The sequence below is a fragment of the Madurella fahalii genome, assembly GCF_045866475.1.
Source record: "Madurella fahalii IFM 68171 DNA, scaffold_3, whole genome shotgun sequence".
Taxonomy (NCBI): domain Eukaryota; kingdom Fungi; phylum Ascomycota; class Sordariomycetes; order Sordariales; genus Madurella; species Madurella fahalii.
The window spans coordinates 2272036-2285798 of NW_027263973.1; the positions used below are offsets into that span (position 1 = coordinate 2272036).

The 13763-nt window shown below is 54.9% G+C and overlaps 4 protein-coding genes across 4 annotated transcripts; 2 read left to right on the forward strand and 2 right to left on the reverse strand.

The window, feature by feature from the left end:
• Window positions 1-540: 540 nt before the first annotated feature.
• MFIFM68171_06131 (NADH dehydrogenase [ubiquinone] 1 beta subcomplex subunit 11, mitochondrial) lies at window positions 541-1036 on the forward strand (the record flags this gene model as incomplete). Its single annotated transcript, XM_071061551.1, has 2 exons — window positions 541-854; window positions 958-1036. The coding sequence occupies 2 exons, from the start codon at window positions 541-543 to the stop codon at window positions 1034-1036; spliced, it is 393 nt and encodes a 130-aa protein (XP_070917652.1).
• Window positions 1037-1523: 487 nt separating this feature from the next.
• On the reverse strand, window positions 1524-2821 carry BAT2 (branched-chain-amino-acid transaminase bat2; the record flags this gene model as incomplete). The annotated part of the gene is made up of 2 exons (XM_071061552.1): window positions 1524-2533; window positions 2593-2821. 2 exons carry the CDS (start codon window positions 2819-2821, stop codon window positions 1524-1526), a joined length of 1239 nt encoding a protein of 412 aa, XP_070917653.1.
• Window positions 2822-3840: 1019 nt separating this feature from the next.
• ppk32 (Protein kinase domain-containing protein ppk32) lies at window positions 3841-6991 on the forward strand (the record flags this gene model as incomplete). Its single annotated transcript, XM_071061553.1, has 3 exons — window positions 3841-4434; window positions 4499-5336; window positions 5397-6991. The coding sequence occupies 3 exons, from the start codon at window positions 3841-3843 to the stop codon at window positions 6989-6991; spliced, it is 3027 nt and encodes a 1008-aa protein (XP_070917654.1).
• An 881-nt stretch (window positions 6992-7872) lies between these two features.
• On the reverse strand, window positions 7873-9517 carry SIR2 (NAD-dependent histone deacetylase sir2; the record flags this gene model as incomplete). The annotated part of the gene is made up of 2 exons (XM_071061554.1): window positions 7873-9185; window positions 9247-9517. 2 exons carry the CDS (start codon window positions 9515-9517, stop codon window positions 7873-7875), a joined length of 1584 nt encoding a protein of 527 aa, XP_070917655.1.
• Between the last annotated feature and the right edge of the window lie 4246 nt (window positions 9518-13763).

A 13763-nucleotide genomic window follows, 5' to 3' on the forward strand; every position in this document is an offset into this window, starting at 1 on the left:
CGTGAGATGGTATAAGGGGGAGGCATCGACAGCTTGCTCCAATCCGGCTTGAAAACATCACATACTTGATAGTCATGATGGTACATTTCCATACAGTATGATAATGAAATAGTATCTTCACCCGTGTCTCAAAATCTCGTGTGATGGCGACATAGTTCTAGATGTGAACACCAAGTACCATGTCCCCAATCGAGGATTTCATGATCCCGAATATCTGGGTTAGGGTTAGTCGTACGTATTACCACTCACGTGACTCTCCGATCGGGGCTGCCAAGCACCAACCACAGCACAGCACAGCGAAGCCAACGACAAGCCAACCGCAACCAAGCGAGTGATAGCTAAGCTGGGACAGCCGCCGACCGGGCCATCAATCCATTCCTCACCAAAACGCAACATCGCTCAGCACACGAGTCACCCCCCTCTCCACTCACTCACCAAACGCCGGGAGCCGCAGTCAATTCAATCGAACCCGGCCTGCCGAACAACTCTTGACGAGCGAGAAGGGCAATTAAAAAGAAAGGAGAAAAAAAAACAAAAAGAATGTCGGCCCTCCGCCCGGTCGCTCGTGCGGCCGCCGCCGCTGCTCGCCGCAGCGCACCCTCGTCCACCTCCCCATCCACGTCCTCCGCCGTCCTCGCCGGGAGCAGAAGCGCCGCGGCAGCAGCGCCCTTCTCGACGACGGCCCGCCGCGCCGGCGGCGGCGGCATGCAGTACGACCCGCCGACGGGCTGGCTGTGGGGCGTCCGGCCCGGCGAGAAGTACCAGAACGAGGGCTGGGAGGGGCCCTTCTTCTACGGGTTCTGGGGCAGCCTGATTGTGTTCATGATCGCGTACGCTTGGAAGCCTGATACGAGGTGAGTTATCTTTGGTTTCCTCACTGCCTTTGGCCCCTGCCTCCGGGTGCGGGGGGGTGTGAGGGAATTTGTTGGCTGATGACTCTTCGGGGGGCATGTACAGCATCCAAACGTGGGCTCTGGAGGAGGCGCGTAGGAGATTAGAGGCCGAGGGGATCCTGGAGGATCCGGAGAAGAAATAGACTGCTGATTGAGCGGTTGACGGCAACGGGGTTTGGTCGATGGATATCCAGGTGCGTAGAGGTTGTTATGGACTAGGGGAACGAGGGGGTAAGGAAGGGAATTAGACGGAGGAATCAGTCAATCAGTCAGCCAGACGCGCACTCACCCTTGTTACTACAACGTACACGTCGAACGGATGTACATGATTTGCTTTGTATGTCGATATGGATCATCCTTTGCCTTTCATGTTGTCGCCTTCCTCCTCGGCGGACCTTGCAGAGCCCCATGGGGAGTAGAGTGGTCTCAGGCTAGACCAATTATCTCGGATAGACTGGAGTTGCATGCTGCGGTTCCGGGACGCTGCGCGCCGTCAAATTGAGGGATTATTCATCTTTGCGTTGCAAGAGATTCGCCGCGTCACGATGTGTCCCGGAACACCCAAATTTACTCTGCCCATTCGCCACGCTACCTATATACAAAATCTAAAACCATAGTCATATTCACACCCTAACAGATATAGCTCCACTCGTGCTCGTCATCGCCGTATTGCCGCGCCTCGATCCAGTTCTTCATCTTGGTAGCGACCTCGCCCGACTCCTCGTGATCCTTCAGCCCGCAGTGCACCATGTTGCCCTTCCAGCTGATGGCGCGCACGGGGCTCACAATGGCGGCCGTGCCGGCGCCAAACGCCTCGATCAGCCGGCCCTCGTTGGCCGCCTCGTTCAGCTCCGCCATGGTATACTTGCGCTCCACCACGTTCCAGCCCTCGGGCACGAGCCTCTCGCGCGCCAGCGAGAGCACCGAGTCGCGCGTGACGCCCTCGAGGATGGTGCCGTCGAGCGGCGCGGTGATCAGCTCCTTCTGGCCCGTCTGCTTGTTCTTGAGGGCCACGAAGAAGTTCATGGTCCCGACCTCGGTCACGTACTCCTCCTCGCCGAACAGCCACAGGTTCTGCTGGAAGCCGCGGCTCATGGCCTCGCGCTGCGGCACGATGCAGGGGGCGTAGTTGGCCCCCAGCTTCTTGTCGCCCACGCCGCCCGGCCAGGCGCGCACCGCGTAATCGGTCGCCTCGAGCGAGACGGCCTTGAAACCCGTGGGGTAGTACGGCCCGACGGGCGAGGCGATGACGAAGAGGAGGGCGGACCCGGGCGGGTTGACCCCTAGCGTCTTTTGCGTGCCGATCATGGTCGGGCGTAGATACAGCGAGTAGCCCCGCTCTTCGGGGATGAAGCGGCTCTCGAGCTGGGCGAACTGGGCGATCAGGTCGATGAGGGCGGTCGAGCTGAAGTTGGGGAGTGCGATGCGCGCGGCCGACTTGTTGAAGCGCTCCATGTTCTTGTCCGGGCGGAAGAGCCGGATCTGGCCTGCCTTGTCCTTGTAGGCCTTCATGCCCTCGAAGCACTCGAAGGCGTAGTGGAACACACAAGTGGCCGGGTCGAGCGACAGGTTCTGGTAGGGCAGGATGTGGGGTTTTTGCCAGCCCGTGGTCTTGTTCCACTCGATGGTGAGCATGTGGTCTGGACATTGAAGAGTCAGCCCAGATTCCTCTCAGCCTGTGCGGACTGGATGCCGCTACCAGTAAAGTTGCGCCCAAAGATCAAGTCCTCGGACTTCTTGAGTTCCTTGGGGTTTGGGTTCCTCTCGACCACCAACTTGCTCGGGTCAATATCCTGCAATTTGGTCTCCGACGCCGCCTCCGGGCTGATACTATACTGGCGCGCGGCGCGCAACAGGCCAAGCGGTGAGCGCGGCGCATTGAAAGCGGCCGCTCTGGAAGCGCATCGTGGAAGGAGATGCCGCATCATATTTGCGACTGCTGGTGGGGTGTAGAATTGAAGACCAATTGAGTGTTGGAAATTGCGTCTATTGGTTTCTGAGTATCACTATGATGTGTAGGACGGAAGGCGAAGGAAGGATACGACAAAGGAAACCGGGGCGGGCAGTATGAAGCAGGAATGAAGGCCTGCAAGACTCGTACAGGAAGACCCTGGGAGCAGTTGTGGTCAGCTACCCGGGCGATGGAACAAAACCTCGGAGTGTTATCGGAGCTCAACTGCGCGCCCTTCTAGTGAGCTGGCCCAATCAAAAAGGGCGTGCTGATTTGCTGGATTTGGCCCGAAGAGGAAACAAACGGCTGGCGCCGGATCTAAATAATCAACCGCACAGAATTGTTCCTTGGTAGTGAGCTCTTATCTACACGGCGTTCAGCTTCTGGTGGGTAGCCCTCATTTCTCATTCTCGTCTCATACTGCCCTTTTTTATTTTATTTTATTTTTTTATTGTTTCTTTCATTTTCTGCTCTTTTTCGCGTCATTCGTTTTCTTTTCCTCAGACTTCTCTCCTCTCATTCTCTTGAATCAGATTGGGTTAGATGCGGTTAAAACTATCGAGTGACAAGGTCGGTTTATCAACACGCCGGACAAGATTGCAGCCGGTCCCGCAATAGCAGCATCGCTTCTCTTCCTTGCAAATGCATTAACTCCAAAAACGGGGTTTCTTTTTGGGGCAAACGCATCGCGCTCCGGCGCAGAGACGCAAAGACACAAAGCGTATGCTTAACAGGGGTTTAAAACTTTCGATTATCAGCTTACGCTGCGGCTGTGGCGTCAAAGCGCAAACCGAACACAACGTCGCCCAGAAAAGTCCTGGTACCAACATTAGACCCCACCAACGCCCACGCCCACGCCCACGCCCACGCCCACGCATGCAGTTAATGAGAGCAGGATTGGGAGCATCACTTTAGATGCTATCCCCTACGAACCACGAGGCACAGAAACAGCGATGATAGCAAGTGCGCCCACTCCCAGGTGATACCAGATCCATCATGTTCGCCAACGCGCTCAAATCGATCTCGTCGACCAACATCTCGGCCAACTACACCATCTCGCCGAACCTCACGTCTATCGCCGGCCCCTGGAAGATCTACCCGGCCAAGAACAAGAAGACGTCCAAGGAATACTCGGTCTTCGTCTTCGACAAAAAGTCGCTCGATGGCCACAGCAGCAGCCTGGGCCGGTCCGGCGCTGCCGCATTCAAGAGGACGGTCGAGGAGGTGGTGGAGCGGCTCAAGAAGGAGGCGTCGGCGCTAGCCAGGCTGCGGCACCCCTGCATTTTGGAGCTGGTCGAGCCGGTCGAGGAGACACGCGGTGGTGGGCTGCAATTCGTCGCCGAGGCTGTGACTGCGTCGCTCTCGGGCCTGCTACAGGAGAAGGATGAGCGGGAAAGAGGCGGCGGCCGCGCGAGCCGATACGTGACCGAGGATGCAGACGGAAACCGCAGACGGCGGGAGCTTGAGATTGACGAGTTAGAAATACAGAAGGGCTTGCTGCAGGTTAGCAAGGCCCTCGAGTTTCTGCATGAGAATGCTGGCCTGGTCCATTGCAACCTTACACCGGATGCCATCCTCGTCAATTCAAAGGCAGGTTTTACACCCCCTCTCCGCCACGCCTCACCTGGCACTGTCGAGGCTAACCCGACCGCAGTCGGACTGGAAGCTTAGCGGTCTCTCCTTCTGCAGCCCGCCGGAGCCCTCAACAACCAAGACAACAATCCAGCCCATCAGCCTCTCCGAGGTTCTCAACCCCGATCCCAGACTACCCAAGTCCGTCCAGCTGAATCTGGACTATACTTCGCCCGATTTTGTCCTGGACAAGAACTTGACGACGTCCGCCGACATGTTCAGCCTAGGCATACTCTGTGTATCACTATACAACTCACCTCACAGATCGCCGCTAGAATGTAACGCCAGCCTGTCTGCGTACAAGCGTTTCTTCCAGTCTTCACAGAGCGTTCCAACTTCAGCCAACAACTTCCTCTGCTCTCGCCCGGTGCCGAAGGACCTCGCCAACCATGTGCTACCAAAGCTCATCACGCGCAGACCTGCTCAACGCATGACAGCCAAGGAGTTCCAGCAGAGCGAGTTTTTTGACAACATCCTTGTGTCCACCATCCGCTTCCTGGATGCATTTCCTGCAAAGACGGCGAATGAGAAGTCACAGTTCCTCAAAGGTCTAGTCAAAGTGTTGCCGTCGTTCCCCAAGTCCGTCATGGAGAAGAAGCTGCTCCCTGCCTTGCTCGAAGAATTGAAGGATAAGGAGCTCATATCCCTGATTCTGCACAACGTCTTCAAAATTATTGAGCTCCTGCCGTCTGGCAAGAGGGCGTTTGGCGACAAAGTGCGGCCTAGCCTTAAAGAAATATTTGTTACCAACGCAAAACAATCCCAGGAGAGAGATCCGGCCCGTGATGGCGGCCTCATGATTGTCATTGAACAGCTCCCCGTGATTGGTGACAACTGTCCCGGCAAGGAGTTCAAAGATGGCGAGTACTGGTGTGATTCAGCTAGCCATGGGTGAGAGAGCTAACGACATGTTTTTTTAGATATCCTGCCCATTATTTTCGCTGCTCTGGAGTCGTCGACACCCTCGCTTGTGGATGCAGCGCTGAGAAGCCTCCCAACCGTGCTGCCCCTACTGGACTTTAGTACAATCAAGAACGAGTTATTCCCGGTCATTGCGGCTATCTTTAGTAAGACCAGCAGTTTGGCCATCAAGGTTCGGGGCTTGCAGGCCTTCGTTACGCTCTGTGGAGGCTCCAACGATCCGGGTGATGACGACGGGCTAGACGGGCTGGGACCGCAAAAGAAGAGGGCGACCTCGTCCACGGCGCTGGACAAATACACCATGCAGGAGAAAATCGTGCCTTTGGTTAAAGCGATCAAGACCAAAGAACCTGCCGTCATGATGGCGGCGCTCAACGTTCTTCGAATCGTCGGAAGAGTGGCCGACGCAGACTTTGTGGCCATGGACATTCTCCCCATCCTTTGGTCCATGAGTTTGGGTCCTCTATTGGACCTAAAGCAGTTCCAGGCCTTCATGGAACTCATCAAGAGTCTGTCAAGCAGGGTCGAAGAGGAACAGACGAAGAAATTGCAGGAGCTGACCGGCGCCCACCCATCGCCCGCCGTCAAGGATGATTTCATGTCTTTTGGCGCCATCGGCGGCTCATCCCTCGATGCGAATGGAACTAGTGAAACCGATTTCGAACAACTTGTTAAGGGACGACCTACGGGCGCTTCCGTCAACCCCATGGATTCGGGATGGGACACTGTGGCATCAACGTCTACTGTCGCCTCTCCTCCCTCAAACACTAGGACGTCAACTCCGACGGCCACCTTCTCCTGGTCAACACCGCCTGCTGCCCCAGCAGCAACCCAGCTCGGCGCAGTCAAAGCCCAGCAACCGGGCGGTTTCCGGACGGTCACGCCCGACCTGGCAAACTTCCATCCCATCGCGCCAACAGCCACGCAGTTCTCTCAGCCGCTACAGCCCACGCCCAAGATCTCCAGCACCAGCACCATGTCACCGACTTCACCCCAAGCAACGACAATGGCATCCATCAACTGGGGAGCAGCAACAGCCAGTACCAGCAACAGCAATCTGTGGTCATCATCCACACCCGCAGCAACACAACAAGCGCCGACATCCACTTTCGGGTCTCTCTCCCTCGGCCAGCAGCAACAACAACAACAACAACAACAACAACAACAACAAGCACAGAACCGCACCCCTTCCTTCTCCCTACCCCCTCCACCCGGCATGGGCGCGGGAGGGGCCCCGTCAGGCCTATCCGGCTTCAGCCTCGCGCCACCGCCAAACGCACCACAGGCACAACAAACACGGCCGCAAGCATTCGGCGGGATGAATAATAACCTCAGCAACCTGAATAGTCTGGCGTCAAACACCAAAATGGGGTTCGCAGGGACGGCAGCGCCAACGGCAATGGCAACGGCGATGAAGAATATGAATGTGGGTAATGGCAGCACATCGGGCATGAGCATGAATAGCATGATGGGCATGCGCGGGATGACGGGCATGGGAGGGACGGGTCTCGGGATGGGTCAGCAGCAGCAGCACGGGCAAAACCAGGGACAGAGTCAAAAGACCGGTCTGGACAAGTACGAAAGTTTATTATAAGTCGTCATAGAATGGCGGACGAGGCGTATGACGGGTCTGTGCCTGACTGACTTGTCTTTCATGTTGTATTTCTATCATGGCATGGGCGTGGTGGTTCGTTTGATGGGTTGAAATTGAGCGGGTCAGCGATGTGATGTTGAAACATTGTATGCCAACGAGCGATGCCTTGTTTCGTCTGTCTTCCAGTTGGGTTTTGCCGCTCGGAAACGTCACGGTGCAGTATTATTATCCCGGGCGCTTCGTGTTGTGGTAGGGGATTTGACATGGCGATTGAACGGCGCTTGACCCGTAGGGAGACCGAGCCTGACGGACGGGGCGGATCGCATCATACGCAAGATTCTAGACATCATCAAGTCCGTTCGTGTTGTACTCTACAGCCACGCTACGTTACTCTCCCGCATTGTTTCTAACTCGTGGATTGAAGGGTTAGGCGAAACACTCCCCTCCCCCCACCCCCCCTCTTATCTCACGGACTCTCGTCGGCCGTACTCTTACTTTTCGTACAATATGGGGCGGAAGGCAAAGAAACTGGAGATACTCCAATAGATCATTACTGCCGGCGCCAACAGGGGTCCACGGACATTTCCCAATCCGCGTACCCGTCAAGGCCATGCCATCCCCTGAAAACAAGCAAAGTGAGCCTCCCCAGTTTAGAGGGGATCCCCGGTCTACGTCGATGGGCTTGCAGATTTGGAGACAAATTCAAGGCTAGAAGAGAGAACGAAGAACAGGAAAGGTGGAAAAGGAAGCGGGACAAGAAAAAGCAAGACAAAACAGGGTATCATGTCTCTTGAGAAAAGGGAAGAGAAGAAAGGGGGCTAGAGAAACCGACAAACGGCGCGAGCAAGCAAGCAAGCAAGCAGCTTATTCTCGGCGTCATCTCACGTCAACTTCTCTTCCTCTTCCTTCTTCGCCTCTCCTTTCTCCCCTTTCTTTTCCCCGTTCGCCCCCAGCGGCGGCTCGACCTGGACGAACAAATGCCTACTGCTGAACCCCTCGGCCAGGGTGGTCTCGACGACCTGGTTTTCCGGGATCATCTCGTGCTTCAGCTCCCAGCCGGCGCGGCGACACAGCTCGGCCACGACAATGTCACAGTCGCCGAGCAGGTCAATGTCGAAATTGACGTGCGACACGGGGGTGCGGCTGATGTAGATCTGGGGGATGTGGGGCGGCAGGAAGGGCACCACCTCGGACACGGGGGCGACCTTGAGGCTCGTGCCGATGACGATGACCAGGTCGACCAGGTCGCGGTCGTGCTCGGTGAGGCGCTTAGAGAACTCGTCCGGCAGCGGCTCCCCGAAGAAGGTGATGTCGGGCTTCATGACACCGCAGGCGCCGTTGACGGGCGTGTGGTGGTCAAATTCAGAGTCCGAGTTGCTGTCGTAGTCGCCCGGGCGGCGGCGCACCTTCTTCTCGGAGCCGTCCTTGTGCACCTTGCGCTTGCGGCTGTTGTTGGTGGTGCGGCTGCCCTGCGCGCACTTGCGGCACCGGGGGATCTCGCCGGCCTTGATCTCGGGGAAGAGCGTCTCGCCGACGACCTGGTAGCCGCACTTGACGCACGACGCCGTCGCGAACGACCCGTGGCACTGCACGAGCTTCTCGGGCTTGATGCCGGCCTTGGCTTCGAGGTTGTCGATGTTCTGCGAGTAGTTGGTCAGGAGCTTGCCCTTCTGCTGCAGCAGGGCGATGAAGGCGTGCGTGGGCGAGAAGCGCTCCGTGCTGGGCAGGATGTCGCGCGCGACCGAGTAGAAGATGGTGGGGTCCTGACGGAAGACGTTGATGTCAAAGACCTCTTGGGGGTCGTTGAGGCCCAGGTGCTCCAGCTTGGAGTAGAGGCCAGTGCCCTTGGAGCGGAAGTCGGGGATGCCCAGCGAAGTTGAGATGCCTGCTCCGGTCAGGACGATGATGTTCTGCGACCTGTGGAGGAGATCCACCGCATCATCGATCGAGTTGTACTTGAGCAGCTTAGCCCGTTTAGACAGCTCGCGGCTGATGGCGAGACTGAGCAGGCCGTAATACGCATCGTCGTCGGCGCCCTCGAGGAACGCGGGCGGACGGATGCCGAAGGCGGTGAGAAGCTTCTTGGCCGTGATGAGGCCGGCGTCAACGCTCCGCTGGCAAAAGACCTCGGGACCCACGGCCCGTAAAAGCTGGCGGAACTTGATGGCCTCATCCGGAGTGCAAGCCTCGGGGTCTTGTGGGGGGTGACGCGTCAGAATGACACTTGGTAAATTTTCGTGTGGTGAACAACTTACCATCAGTGAAGAAGCGGTCCTCGGCCAAGTCTTCGAGCGCGTCCTCGAACAGAGACTCGGTTTCCCAGGACTCGCCCAGGTCTTTGACGCGCTCCTCAAGCTCACTCAGGCCGGGGTTGGGGACATCCGAGGGTGGTTCCTCATTAAGGTCTACAAAGTGCCGCTTCTCATCATAGTCAACCACGTTCTTGACCCGTGCGCTGGGTTTCCGGGTTGCAGTGCCGTTGCTGGTTGCGCCATTCTTAGTCGTGGCGCGACGCGATGAATCCATGGCCGTTGCTGTGTCGCCCGGTGATGGTTGGTTGATTCGGCGGGCTGGTCAGTTGGTTGGCTGACTGGTTTGGCTGGGTTGGGTCGGAGTAACTCGTTTGTCTTGTGTTTCGGGAAGGGATGGTTATGGGGATCCTCAGCCGCTCTCAGCGTGGCAAAGCAGCAATCGGAAATACAACCTTTCGATTTCGGAAATTTCAGGCTGTAGCTTGTAATCTGGATTCAGGCTCTGCCCTTGGATCCTACAGCCGTGGGTGTCTCACCGCCTTCCAGAATAGGCTAGCTGAGTAGCGCGGCAGTTGGGGTTCAGCCCGTATTTCCGTTTCCGAAATTCCATGTACGAGACTGATCGGTTCACGGCCAGGATGAACCTCGGGCGGAAAGCTGGCTTGTTTCTGGTAAGTGGTGTGTTACGGTTGAACACGGCGAACGCCAGTTGTGTCACCAAAATAGAGTTTGGGATATGTCTCGTCTTCGCCAACTGGTCTTTGTTTGCACTCGAGCATTGCAGCAAGACGTATTGTTATTATGTCCCGCATGTAGCTCAAGCTAGTAATTATCCACACGATTATTCATACAGCTCGAAAGACATCACAGTGCAACGTGATAGGTGAAGCCCCTCGCGGAATGCGGTGGTCTAGTTCCTCTTATTGCATGGAAAAGACAGACGGGCAGCACCGGTTGAAAATCACATAAATTATAATCACCGTGATCCGGAATCCCCCGCCACAAATCACACGCCACATCCCAGCAAGCGATCGACAAATTAGAGCCGTACGATGGCACCAACCCGCCGGCCACACCATTCGTGGCAAAGTCGATCGTTGGGGTGAGTCAGGACTCTCGCCAACAGCGCTTCCGGCGGCAGGCTGATAGGCCATGAAGAGCAAAGGAGCTCCGCTGCGGCCCACCGCCGCGGTAGCGTGCCTGCCTCGCCTCATCCAAAGCCAAACCTTATCGTGGCTTGGGGATGCACCATTGGCAGCTCGGTAGCCGCCTAAGTTGAAATGGAAGCCTGTAGCTTCCAGCATCCTATCGCATGATTCGTTGAGGTTTCTTGCCCTGGCCACAATAGCACCGCGTAGTAGATAGCAACCAACATTGTCTTCTATACTAGTAGCGGCAAAATCAAAGACTAGTAGGCGCTCGGGGTTTAAGAAATGCAACAGAGAGCGACATGTGGCGGCATTGTGGTGGCTATCAGGTTCCATCTCTCGTGCAATAGCAAGACTCAGCTTGGTGATCGAGCAGCCGCGCAGTGAACCAGCTGTTGTTCTGCTGCATTGGCACTGGGCACGGGATTGAAGCCAAAAAGGCTGTCAGAACAAGAGCTGAGGGCAACGCAAAGGACACTACTAAGTATTAACCGCACATGTCCATTGTCTTCACCTCCAAAAGAGCCCGAAACTCTTGGCCAATCGGCAGACACAGAATATCCTGAAGGGGGCACTAATGAGGCAGCTTGGTTTAAGCATATATAAGCGCTGGGAAGGGGACAGTTGTCAACGGTTGGGTTCCAGGGTGAGCCAGACCTTTTCAAATGCTTGATGATTTATTTTTGTATCTATATGTAACACGTGACCATATCCCGGCGACTCAACCAGGCTGGGGACCTCAGTTGCTTGCGTCGCTGCCACTCCGAGACTACAGATCAGACCACGTGTCTTAATGTCGTACTTAAGTTACAATTGCTGAACGATGATTGCCACGACACAACAACAAGGTTAATGACCGAAGGCCGGTGACCAGACAGATCCGAACCGGTCCGAGAGGGAGAATGCAGCTTGCTACAGCCTGGGAGCCTGAGACGGTGGATGCGGATCGTGGTCTCGCTATTGTTACGGATGCTTGACTCACTTGACAGGGGCCAGGTGATGAATCTCGACAAGGGTAAATGGAAGCCGGTGTTAGAAGGCGCGCAGAACTGGTACGCAGCGGATGCAGGTAGACGATCGACCGCAGCGAGAAACGGATCGATCGATTTTTAGATGGGAAAGAGGGTTTGGGGGGTAAGGCATGTTGTAGATATGTGCGCTTAGGAGTTGGCTATGATAAAGAAGGGAAAGGAGAGGAATCAAGGACTAGCGCTGCTGTGCAGAGGGCCCCTTAAATGCTGCTAATTCCCTGGTCAGTAGGTACCTAAGAATGCAGGATCACAATCCGAAAGGCACAATTCTAACTTGCTGTGTGGTGCTAGTCGCAGAGGCAAACCCCGTTGCTTGTTCCCCATCTTACCTGAGACGCATTTCTCTTCCGCCCCATTGATACAAGTCACACAGACAGTTCGAAAGCGGCTCGGTTTTTTTAGCGATTTCATGATCGAGGGACGCCCTCTTCGTCATCGCCGTTGTCGTTGTCATTCTCGTCATTACCGAGAGCTAGTTACTACCTGTGCAGATAAGGCACAGTTACTACGCTTCTTAAATTGGAACCGTTGTCTGTGCACTTGGTAAACGTGCTCTATTCGTCAGATTCGGTTTCTGCGCCCCCAAGGCTCTGTGGTATACCTTATTTCGTATTTCGATAAATCATTGAGAATGCCTATGCGGCAAAGTAATGGATGGAGAATGGTTTCACAGCTAAGTCCACTATCAGAGAGTATATACATGGTCTATTATTAGCATCTATGGGACGCGAGAACGATATACAACAACGGTTGCCCCGAGGAATGGAAGAGGTGACCTGAAAGGGATTAAAGAGTGCTGTCGTTGCAGGAACTACGCTTGACATATGGCGACTGCGAAGAAGCTCTACTCTGATTTGGTCCCAAGCAGGTGTTGCGGTGCCGCCCGGCGGTAGTAACTACTAAAACCCAATTTCTGAGCCAAATTAGTTGCTAACGCACATTAAGATTTCAATTTTGTTGTTAGGTTAGCGCAACTAGCTTTTCAAAGCCATCTTTTCCGTCTGGCGGGCGCCTGCTGTCATGTGTTATCGAGAAGCTTTGCGCCGTGTACGTTCGTCATAAGAACTACGCTTTGCCCCAACTTTCCAAGCTTCCTGTGTAACGTATTTGATAAGCGAGCGGCGAATATAAGCGAGCGGCGAATTTACTACCACTCCACCACAACTATCCTCAATTACACAACCATAATACTAGGAAATAACAATAATTGAACCAGAAATAGATGAATCAGATGATTCTTCAGCCTCCGACACGTACGTGAATTATGGCCAGGCTTGCCACATAGACCACAGCACCGAACCTTCGTACCAGGACCCAGTACCACGACCATTTAGCCGTGTTTCCTGGACTAACTGCTCATCCACAGCCTTCTGGTCCAGTAAATCCTGTACCTCTTGTATGGTAAGTGACCCTCCAAGCCGTACACGTGTTTTTTTGGCCCTCCGTCTCTTACTAAGCCCCTCATTGGCCTTGCGTAGTAAAGAGATCTCCGTATGTAGAAGAGCCACCTCGTGCATTACGGCCATTGTACCTTTGGCCAATTGGTCCACAGCAGCCAGCATAGATGTTGGAGAACTGCCTTGATGGTTAGATATCCGGCCTTTAATAAGGTCTGTCTATGAGGTGGCCTCTCGGGGGTTTTGTAGCGTCTGGGATAGCCAAGGTAGTGCCGTATCTGGGCTTGAGGCTGGTGGAGTTGGAGTTCGGAGCCGTATATCCATCTTGGAAATCACTCTTTCTGGGTTGTACGGTACAAGGCCGGCTCCAGCAAAGGCGCCTTGGATATTCTTGTTGGTAAAGGAGGTAAAAAATGCCTCTTTGAACGCGTAAAGGAATTCCAACTTGGTGATGTGCGTGATATACATACGCATAAGTTCCTCGATTTGTTGGCCGTAAGCCCTCTTCAATGGCCCAAAACAACCAATATCTAATGGTTGGACGAGGTGCGAGGAGTGTGGAGGCATACAAAGCGTAATAATACTGTGTTTCTGGCAGTAGATTTCGAATTGGTCGGAATGGTGGCTTTCGTGGCCGTCGAGGACTAGGAGTCGGTATTTGCCTTTCGTACGGGATGCTGTATGAAGATTGAAATGCCGAATCCAATCTAGGCCTTTCTCATTGGTAGTCCAGCCGTTATCGGTTGTACCGATATACTAGGTAGCTGGAAGACCACACTCTCGATACCAGCTCTCCTGGTGATATTTCCCTTTTAAAAGGATGAATGGTGGGATAGCCGACCTTGGGCATTCACTCCTTGGATAACTGTAGCCCACTCACGATTACCAGGCTGGACCTTTTTGGCCTTGCCAAAGCCATCAGAGGTAGTAACTACCATACCAGT